At 37.6% G+C, this 11,162-nt stretch overlaps 1 protein-coding gene across 3 annotated transcripts; it reads left to right on the plus strand.

Moving 5' to 3' along the window:
• Positions 1 to 3,203: 3,203 nt before the first annotated feature.
• On the plus strand, positions 3,204 to 6,687 carry LOC113341901. 3 transcript variants are annotated; one of them, XM_026586609.1, is made up of 3 exons: positions 3,204 to 3,917; positions 4,020 to 4,154; positions 6,369 to 6,687. In XM_026586609.1, exons 1-3 carry the CDS (start codon positions 3,774 to 3,776, stop codon positions 6,537 to 6,539), a joined length of 450 nt encoding a protein of 149 aa, XP_026442394.1. In that variant the 5' UTR covers positions 3,204 to 3,773; the 3' UTR covers positions 6,540 to 6,687. The 3 variants fall into 3 exon arrangements, with proteins under 3 accessions (XP_026442394.1, XP_026442395.1, XP_026442393.1); XM_026586610.1 differs by having other exon boundaries at positions 3,207 to 3,917; positions 4,044 to 4,154; positions 6,360 to 6,687; XM_026586608.1 differs by having other exon boundaries at positions 3,217 to 3,917; positions 6,360 to 6,687.
• The last annotated feature ends 4,475 nt before the right edge of the window (positions 6,688 to 11,162 follow it).

Below are 11,162 nucleotides of genomic sequence, written 5' to 3' on the forward strand. Positions count from 1 at the left end.
GGGAAGCGAAGAAAGTGTTGAGACCAGAATCGTTGATCCTGAAGGTGTGGTTGCTTATGACTTGTATCAGAAAGTAGAACTGGCTAGCAGAATGGAAAGCTACCAGGTGATTTCTGGATACTATGTTGTTCTCCGACCAAAACTTGTTGTCTGGTGGAAATAGGTGAAACCTATTTATACAAGTCGTAATAAAACGTACCCTGGCCTCGTAGGAAGAGGAAAACGATTGATTGGTGGAAAAGTGGAGTAACGTGTAACTTCAGGAATTATGCTTCCATAATGATGGATTCATTTACACCATTACTTCTTGCCATTACTAACCGCCACACTTTATGACACTTTCTTGTAACGGGGGTATTGCACACTGCACGCTGTAAACCTCCAGACCAATACCCTGATGAGTATCCCCCAGTTTATGACATGTTTGATGTCTCGAGTGCTTTCGTGGAAAACATGTAGCACTTTGCTACGTGTGGCAAGTTAAAATCAAGAAGCTTGCCGTAGGAAAATAGCATGTGATGTTATTAGGCTCGTCTTGCCTAGTCGCCTAAAATTTGCCACAAGTTTGTCAGTTCGGTGGCACACTTCGATGGCTGAGATCACATCTCATGAGGAAGGGTAGCCGTTGATTATGGCTACCTTGTGTTGGCGCCTGATAATGGCACAGTGGCGTTTTGGTGTATGCCAGTGGCAATGCGGCATGGATGGCATGGCTCGTGCATGCCAGTGGCACGGTGGTGCAAGTGGCGTCTGGCATAGCCATGGCCAGTAGATTTAGGCGGCTGGTCGCCCAAAACTTGCCACAAGCCTTCCAGATTGGTGGCGAACTTGGATGGATGAGATTGCATCTCATGAGGAAGGGTAGCCGTTGATTATGGCTACCTTCTGTTGGCGCCTGATAGTGGCACAATGGCGCCTTTAGTGCATGCCAGCGGCATTGCGTCATGGCTGGCATAGTTCGTGCATGCCAGTGGCACGGTGGAATGGATGGCATAATTTGTGCATGCCAGCGGCACGATGGTGCAAGTGGCGCCTGGCGTAGCCAATGGCCACTAGACTTAGGTGGTTGGTCGCCTAAAATTTGCCACAAGTCTGTCAGTTCGGTGGCAAACTTAGATGGCTGAGATTGCATCTCATGAGGAAGGATAGCCGTTGATTATGGATATCTTCTGTTGGCGCCTGATAGTGTCACAATGGCGCCTTTAGTGTATGCCAACGACATTGCAGCATGGCTGGTATAGTTCGTGCATGCTAGTGGCACGGTAGAATGGATGGAATAGTTTGTGCATGCCAGCGGCACGATGGTGCAAGTGGCGCCTGGCGTAGCCATGGCTACTGAAATTTTGGCACGTTGGTGTTAGACTCAAACGTGGTGTGGTAACATCAATTTCAGTGGCACATTGATCCCCATGTTCTGTGGAACATTGTTTGGCTCGGTTGGCGCAACAACTTTTCCTAAATTAGGGTTTGGCATGTCGAAAACCTAATTAGCATATATGGCATGTTGCGGGCCCGAGGTGGCATAGTTTTGTGCCACGATTAGAAATTAGGGTTTCTTCCACCGCCACTAGAGCATGGCCGCACCTAGGGTTTAGGATAGCTAAATTGAAGTCCGTTGTGAAGCTGGTCAAGCACAGAGAGTGGGTTGGAACGTTTTGGCATGTTGTCGCGGTAAGTGGCGCGTTTGGCATGCCGTTTGGCATGTGCGCCTGTCATGCTTGTTTTGGCATGTTTGGCATGCTGTTAGCATGTTGGTACGGTTTTGGAAAGCCAACTTAGTATGGAGACCTCTTAACACAATTTCCACCTCTCTGTGGCAGGTTTAGAGCAACCTGATTGGTCACTGAAAGTAGGGGCCGTCCAAGCACGGGCGCGGCTACCCTTTTGGTGCGCATGGCAGGTTTAATGCGACCTGATTGGTCGATAAAGGAATAAGGGCCGGTTGATTAGCATGGGGCGTGGCCAAGCGGCGCTGGCTAGCCTATGGCGTGTCCACGCTCCCTTTTATTGCTGCTCCTACCCCGCGGCTCTGTTATTCTTTGTATTATGATTTTGGGTAGGACCCTGCTCCTATTAATCCACAGCGAATTAATTGCTTAGTTGTTTAAGCATAGTCTCGACCGACGGGGTCTGATATACTGCCCAGGGCGCAAAAACCCTAACTTTGTAAATTAGTCAGGTTCATGAGTTTTGTGTGTTATCACAAAATTGATTGAATTCTATGTGCTGGCACAAAATTCTCTATTTACAGAGTGCATTTCCAATCTGACTGAGTATTTTGTGCAAGGGCCTTAACTTTGGTACTTGGAGATCTGTGCTACTCTGCTGCGAGTGAACACAAATCCGTCATGCCATACCGATATTAAGGGTTCTATCGGGGAACATAGCACAGGAAAAGGTACTCAGTGAGTCTCATATTGATAAGTAATATAGGCAAGGCGCCGAAATTTACAGAGCATCTGGGATTGTTGCTACATGCGCCAGTCTGGATAAATTTCATGTAAATATATTGAACGACTCAATAAATATGCAAGTGAAGAGGTTGACACTCATGGCTCCGCTTCCTTACAGAGTGACGTCACATCAGATGCAAGGTTTTACTATTTTAACCCTAAGCTAAAAACCACCATCAACAATATTATTTGTATATATAATCATGTATTTATACTGTAAAGTCAAGTGTTTCGATCCTAAAAATTAGAAAATGATGCTACATTTGTATAAATTTCAAAAGAAAAGAAGAGATCGTTTGTTTATACACGCTGAAGGTCAAGCAATCAATCATTATTAAACATATGGCACGGGCACTATCAAAATGCATTCTTAGAACAACACATGATGTCATTTTCAATTACAAAAACCTAATAAAGACCTAAATGATTGATCTCAATGTTTGTCTTTCTTCATTTAGTTAATAATAGTAGAAATAAAGGAAGAAGTTTAAGTGAAAATAAAATAAAAAAAAACGCTTCAAACCCGAGTCATCAGTGCGTCCGAACCAGACGCGCGCACGACGCGCACATTGGTGCATCAGACACGCGTCGTGTCAGCGTCCCACGTGCATCCTGCGTCCGACACGAGTAATGTTAATTTCCCTCTCTTCTCTGCATAACCGTATTTTTAAAATAATTCTCTGAAACTTCTTTTCTTGTTTCTTCTCCATCTCCAAGCCTAGATTTGCTCGGATTTATATGAGATATCAGATTTTCCAAGTAGATTTGGGTTTGTGTAAAAAATCACATTATTTGTGATTTTAGGTTTTAGGGTTTGTTTTGGTTTTTAGTTTTATTGATATCTCATGGATGTTCTATGTCATGCAGTATTCGCCATTAGTGTGATTTCATATAGCCTTCGGGCATTTTAATTGGAACCCGATGATATATTCAAGTATATCTTTGAAGACAATCAATTTCGTGTGACGATGATCAAGATTCAATCAAACAAGATCAATGGCTACTGGAATTGATAATGATGTTTAGTGCAAACTATCCTTTTTATAAAGGATTTTCTCTTAATGAAGAAGAAGAATTTTCCAAATGGTGGATGCAGAATCAAAACACCATCCCTCCGATTACATCGATTACTTCTATGATCAACAATTATATATTTTATTATATTACAATTCCTATATTATTGTAATATTTTGTTTTTGTACTTTCTTGTTGTATCTGTTTGATTTACTTGAATCATGACTTCCAATTAATATAATCTAAAAAAGGTTCTCCTCTTTTTCTTTTCAAGAAGAAGAAAAGAAAATGTGAAAATATAAATGAATGGCAAGGATGAAACTGATTTTGTTAGTCAATAGGGGAAACGCACGACCACGAATTGTTATCCCCAACAGGAATTCCTTTGCCCGTCAAAGCGAGAGAGAGAGAATGGCAATGGCTTCTTCAAACATGGTTCAATTGCACAAGGTATGTATAAGATGCAATTATTCCTGGTTTTAACGCCAGATTAATTATTGTTTCGTAAGTCTCTAGTATTTATTCGTACTTCCTCCTTTATGACTTTTGCAGTCACAACAACAACGAGGATTTCAGGTATTCTGCAGAAAAAAAGAGAAAGACTACGGAGAAAATAGCAACTACCCGTTTAAAGTCATCGAAATTACTCCTCCTCCCAAGAATCTCGGCATTCGCTGTTTTCCCTCTGTAAGTATTTTTTTCCCCTTTTCCAGATTTTTTTTTCTTGATTAGTTTTCATCAATTTATGTATATTCATTTGTTGGATTAGTTATTAGAAAATTGAAATTGACAGTTCATTGTACATTTAAACTGAGGTTTAGTAAGCTCAATTTGTGTGTAACTTAGGGTTTCAAAATCGTGCTTGCTTGTTAGTTAAAAGTTAGAAGCCACTGCTAGTACAGAGAAAAGAATGAGGGAGGTATTTTTGAGGGAGGAGGTATTTTTGAGGTTATCGGCATTGGTGTTTGGGATCCTAGTTAGCATTCTTGATGACAACTACAAACAATACGCAAATTGCCAAGGTGAAGAGAAATTCTTGAATAGTGGTTTGTGAGAATGTGTAGGGAATGATAGAAGTTAAAGTTAGTTTAAGTATTATTTCTCAAGTAGTTGGATGTTCAAAACATGCTAAACTGTATGTTACCTTTGGCATCACCTAGAGTTTGACATCTAAGAGGTTTCAAGGAATTTGTTTCCTTCATTTATTTTTGGTTGTTTATGGATGATGTTCTGATTGGAAACTTTAGCTAAATAGGTTAACTATGAGAAAGGTTATCGGTATCTTGAGAGTCCATTGGCTAGACCAATATCTGCATTATGTTAGACACTTGCTTGTTTAATTACATCCTTGAGTGGCAGGTTGTAGCCTTGATCAAGTGTTTCTCTAGCCCCAATTTGTTATGGAATCCTTCTTCTTAGATTTTTTTCAAGTGTATATGATTAAAGTTGTCTTACTATTGTATTCGTTGGGTTATGCTCTTAGAGGGGCACTCATATCCTGAATTCTTCAAAACATGGGTCTTCAGTAGATATCCATTTCGTCCCAAACTAGCTATATACAGCACAAGGTGTCAACACACCTGTTCTTCTTGCATCAATTGCATTTTAAGAACATATTTCAAATTGGATTTAAGTTCGACCAGAAGTAGTTGTCTCTGTTGTGTAGCAAAAGAAAATAGTATTGAAATGTAACTTAGCCAGGTCTAGTCTTTAGTATTAATCATGCAGTTGATTGAGAGCGTAGACATGTCTGCTAAAAAAAAGGTTAATAACCGGTATATCCATAGATGAACTTGTTCTACTAAACGACCTTTAAAAAAGCTCAACCATTATTGAAGCTATAAGCTTGAAGATGTGGGATTGTTGGGGATTAGTAACAGAGATAGTAAGTCACACTGGTAATTTGCTTCTTAAGCTTGTCGTCTCATCAATACATATATATGCTTTTTGTTGACTTAAAAACAAAAAATTTGGTCTGACGAGAACAATATCTTGATAATACTGTATTTTTTATCAGTTGAGAGTGGAAACCCATTCCTCCAACCCCATGGACACATCTTTTATGATATTCTTGATATCCCTTTAACTCTTATTGTCTTCATACATCTTCACAACCACTAGTAGCACTTCTGTTCACTTTCACATTGTGAGGCTAGGTTCGCATGTGCTATATATTGGTGGTCTTTCTGTTCCCACAGGCCACAGTAACTCTTGGATTTCTTGTGTTGTTTTCCTTTCTTAATCAATCATTTGACCGAAGGTTTCTCCGAAATGCAAAAAAGAAAGTCTAATCTGTATTACTGAATGTAGTTTGGCTACTTCCTTTGGACTTCACTTGATGGATTTTGGGATTCATACACCTAATACTTTTGCTGTTCAAAGAGGATGTTTCGTTCTTTGTATTGTAAACAATAAAGAATTTGTTTAGGATAAACCATGTACTGAAGTTGTGGCTCACAATTTAGACAAGTTGCAATCCCTTTTTCTATTAATTGATCATCTTTATTCTAAAATCATCCGAGTCATTTAAAATGTCAAGTAACAAAGTCGAAAAGAAACTTGTTTAGATTTCTAGCCTTATGTTTTTTATATAGCTTCTTGAATTTGAACTGTTGGACTCTTGTCATGTTAAAAGATGATAGAAAAACAGAGTCACATTTAAGTTAGGATTAGGTCTCTCAACGCAGGCTGCTAAATGTGGTTACACACGATTAGCATATACTAAACGTCATGTGTATTTTTTTTATTGATTTATTGTTCTGAACATGTGTAACTCGACATTCATCCAGAACTACAAAGAAAAGAAAAAGCTATCTAACCAACATTGAAAATGCAGCAAAAAGTTCAGGTATTTGTTTTACTTTCGGTATACATTTGATCTTTTTTTTGCAGAACATGCAGTGTGGGGAGAGTGTAACAATCGAAGGCCAGATCTACATGGTTTATTCTGTAACGCATCGTTATCAGCTTCGAAAAGGAAAGTACGAACCTAGCGAGAAAAGACTAGATGTTCTGTCTTCAGGTAGATACATTGTCAACTTGTATCTTCAAAACCTTCTTGAACAGTCTTGATTCATTCATTCATGAAGTAGTAAGTTACTAAATTTGCCCACCTCATTGTCTATTATCTCCATCTCACATGTAAGAAATCAAATTATTATACAAAAACCATTCTGTTTTATGGGTAGTTCATGTGTATATGAAGGAAACTCGTTGTCAAGACAGATTGCGTAACACGGGTGAACAAAACGCACCACATTACTGTTGTGCTACTCCACCAATTCTGATATTAATGTAGTTATTGGATGTTCACTGACGTTAGAGATGGGGGGAAGGAACATGTTAGTAACTCATCCCCTCTCTCAATCAGTGATAGTTCAGTATTACCATATCCATACATGTGAATCTCAAGGAAGCATCTTAAGGGTCCAGAGTAGTTGACATGACTTTATAAAACTGTCAGTGTCTCCCATGAAAGTTCACATATAAGAACACGTGATTGGTCCCCAAAAGGAGAGGAAATGATCAAAGGGGAAGTGTCCCTACTGTTTCCAACCAATCTTTTTTTTTTTTTTGAAAATAGTTTCCAACCAATCAGTGATCGATCATATACATTTAACAAATAACTCTAAAAGGTTTGGCCAATACAACTAACTAAATGAGATGTTTAACCCCTTGATTGGTTTTTGTTTACACCGTGAAAGTGGACCCTAACAGCCTGTTCGGTTCACCGAATCAGAAGTCCATTAATCCGATTACAGTGGAATCCAGAAAAATTAATTGGATTACAAGGAAATCAATTCCTTCAGCAAAATTTTCTGTTCGGTTCAAGTTTTTTAGGAAAGAAATCACAGCTGGAGAATATATCGTGTAAAATGGCCTTTAAGGACTTCCACAGTAACACAGATAACCCGTAGAGTGATGAACTTCAATTGTTATTTTTTTGAACAATAGAGAATCAAGATCGATAGATAGAAAGAGAATTTCGATAACAGGGAGACTAATCGAGATATATATATATATCTATATATATTTACAGAAGAGGAAGCGATCACGAGAGCGAGAGTTGAGAACATATTTCTTCTAATCGATAAATGTATATATGGCAGGGCAAATCTGTTAATTCATGGGTTTTACACCTCAATTCCCGGGAATCGGTTCCCATTCCACACCTTGACCACTGCAATCGAAAACAACAAATTTGAGGTAATCGGATTCCGCTCGAGAATTCATCGTGTTCGGTTCAGATAATTGATACGATTCCCCTGTAATCGGATTAATGGACTTCCAATTCCGTGAACCGAACATGCTTTAAGATGTTATCTTAAGATTAGAATCATATTATTGGGGCTTTGGAAGTCAATGGTCTTTTGGGGCTTTTTAGGGTCATGAAATAGTAAATGAGGTTATCCCTTATCACATCATATTCCTAATGTCTATTATACCCTTACCTAAATTTCACAATTCATAAAATAAAATAAAATAAAATAAAATAAATCCTAAATCTATAATCTTCTCTTCCTCATTTACAATGATGATGATGATGATTTCATCACGATGAAGATCATAAAAAAATAAAAAACTGTATCTGTTATCTTCTCCCCATCCTTCTCTTCTCATTCATAAATTGTGAAAAGATGATGAGCATAATTTCATCATGATGAGGATGATGATCATCAAGAAAACCAAAAACTATTTTCTTCATCTTCTCCTTCTCATTCAAAGATCATGATAAAGATGTTGATCATCATAGAAAGAAAAAACTAAGAAAACCCACTATTTATTTTTGTTTTAAATAGTTAAGAAAATCCAAATCGATGAATTTCGGGTAAAAAAAAACAGTTTCTGAAAGTATTTACGGCTGGGAGTTCTTAGATTCCCAACCGTGAATCAAGATTACGGCTGAGATATTTTGTCGACCCAACCGAGAGTCCATGTTTCGGCTTGGTTTTTCCAACCGAAAGTTTTTTCGATTTTTTTTTTGGTTTTCAGAACCAGTTTCGGCTAAGAAAACCTAGCCGTAAGTGTAGTTACGGTTGGGATAATTTGTCGACCCAACCGTGGAACGCAAAAACGGTTGGGAAATGATGGTGTTCCAAGCCGTATTTTTTATTTACGGCGTGGAAATAAAGAACTCCTATCCGAAATCATTTTTCTGATTTTTCTGATTTTTTTTGTTTTTAGAACCAATTAAGGATGGGTTTTCCTAGCCGTAATTGCAGTTCCGGCTGGGTTTTCCTAGGCGTAACTACAGTTTCGGATGGGTTTTCCTAGCCGTAACTGATTCTGGAAATCCAAAAAAATCAGAAAACTAATTTCGGTTGGGATAACCAAGCCGAAACATTTACTTTCGGCGGGGAATCTAAGAACTCTCAGCCGTAAACACATTCAGAAACTTCTTCTTTTTACCCGAAATCCATAGAATCATATTTTTTAACCATTTAAAAGCAAAAATAAATGATGGATTTTCTTAGTTTTTTCTTTTTATGATGATCACCATCTTTATTATGATCTATGAATGAGAAGGAGAAAGAAAAGATAATAATTTTGAGTTTTCTTTATGATCATCGCTCTCATCGTGATGAAACTATGATCGTCATCTTTATAACAATTTATGAACAAGAAAAGAAGGATGAGGAGAGGATAATAGATTTAGTCTTTTTCTTATTGATCTTCATTATGATTAAATCATGATCATCATGATTCATAGATGAGAGGAGAAGGAGAAGAAGAAGATTATAGATTTACGATTTAAGATTTATTTTTTCCAAATGAATATTGAAATTTAGGTAAGGGTATTTTTGATATTTTCATATACCTTGAGTCCCCCTATCAATTTTTCGCCTGCACATAGCATTTTAGCCCCCAAAAACTCAACCCCTTAAGCCCCAATAATAGAGTTCTAAGATTATCCACTTTCCACCAAAGATTTCAATCACCTGTAATTTTTCATAGTTTTTCTTTTTGACCTGGAAATGCACGAAAGATAAACTCTTTATTTTGGCTACCTATCGGCATTTCCATGCCTGTGTTTATTTTCACTGTTGGAGGGATAATAAGAATCGAGGATATTGTTCTTATGCTGTGGTGCCTTGCCATTGTACTTTTACTTTTTTTTTTTTTTTTTTTTGCAAATCGAAGTATATGTGGTATTCGCTACCCAACTGACCCTTGGATTTCTTCACGGTTTTTTCTGCGGGATTTTTGGGCGTAAAAGTAGAATTCGTTTATGCCTGTGCAGCTGTGGTGCTGCTTCTGAGAAGGTTATTGTTGGTACCTCTTTGTCTATCGAAACACACCATGTAAACAAAACTAGAATAGGTGCTGCAATACTAAGTACACTAGTGCCAGTGAACTTAACAAGCTGTACCTTGTATAGTTACAGCAAAAAAGAAAAAAGGAAAGATTATCAGTACATAATACATTACACATCCACAACCACGAAGGCACAACACAGTTAATGACCAGAGTGCGCCAGCCATCTATGACAACAAACATCACGTGGTTATGTTTAGTTTAATACAATACACGTGCAACCATAATTAGAAGATTTAAGTAAGCTCGAGTTGTGTCCATCTCTGCACCAAGAAATACACAAAATTAATTAAACCTCCATTTTCATTAGTCATCTATCGTAAGCGAAAATCTAGTAAAACGGCTTCGCAGACAGTTGTGCACCATTTTTTTTGACTAAATAGTTGTATATGGGATGGGACTACTGCCTTCTGAGGTAGCGTGGAGAGAACTACAGCCACAGTAAACGAAAGGAACTTGGATTTTGGATAGGAAATCTAAGTCATCTCCAAACAAAAACCAACTATTCACTCTAACACTTCTGGTGAAATAAAAGGCAAATGTACAAATGGTTCAACTATTCAGAACCGTTTAACTCTTATTGGTTAGGTACTCCATTCATATCAAGCATCCAAATAATTAGGCCTGTCAATGGAAGAATATCGGTCGGATATTCAGAAATTCGATATCCCACAGGTTAAGCACTATCGGATATTCGATATTCGATATCCGATAATATCTTATAGGATATCAAAATATCGATTCCGACAGGCTAAGCTATCGGATATCGCATATTTATCCGATAATATCCGATTATGAAAAAAAAATGTTAAAAACCTTTTGTATCGGATATCGGATATTAGGGTAAATCACAAATAAATCATTAATATGGTTAGGGTAAATCACAAAATAAATCCATGTTTTATCGATATCGGATATTAACCAAACGGATAGAGCCTAATCCGATTCCGATAAGTTAAGGAAGAAATATCCGATAAATATATGTATCCGATATCCAATAAAACGGATAAAATCTTATAGAATCCCGAATACTCGGAAACAGATTTCGGATATCGGACATATATTGACAGTCCTATCCAAACTTGTAAATGTCACTTTATTAAAAAAAATAAAATAAAAACGAATTTTATAAATGTAAAATTAATGTAATAGTATGTCGTTGGAACTTAACTTGTTAGGCTTCCAACTAGTTTCATGTAATAATATCCATCCGATAATATTTTATAAAAGTTTTTTTTTTTGGAATGTGAAAGTTGTGTGTCGAATAGAGGTGGAAGAGGTTGGACGGAAAGCGATGAATATTTTTGGGTCTGCCACTTGAACAACAACGTGCATCAAAGGCCGAGAGTCCTCTCTCTCTAATCTTACTTGTCCACCTTA

Source organism: Papaver somniferum, unplaced genomic scaffold, assembly GCF_003573695.1.
Source record: "Papaver somniferum cultivar HN1 unplaced genomic scaffold, ASM357369v1 unplaced-scaffold_32, whole genome shotgun sequence".
In the NCBI taxonomy this organism is placed as follows: domain Eukaryota; kingdom Viridiplantae; phylum Streptophyta; class Magnoliopsida; order Ranunculales; family Papaveraceae; genus Papaver; species Papaver somniferum.

Coding starts and splice junctions, on each gene's coding strand:
- LOC113341901 (XM_026586608.1), top strand. CDS start 3,774: ATGGCAAGGATGAAACTGATTTTGTTAGTCAATAGGGGAAACGCACGA. Junction 3,918..4,019: donor ACATGGTTCAATTGCACAAG/GTATGTATAAGA, acceptor TGACTTTTGCAG/TCACAACAACAACGAGGATT. Junction 4,155..6,359: donor GCATTCGCTGTTTTCCCTCT/GTAAGTATTTTT, acceptor TTTTTTTTGCAG/AACATGCAGTGTGGGGAGAG.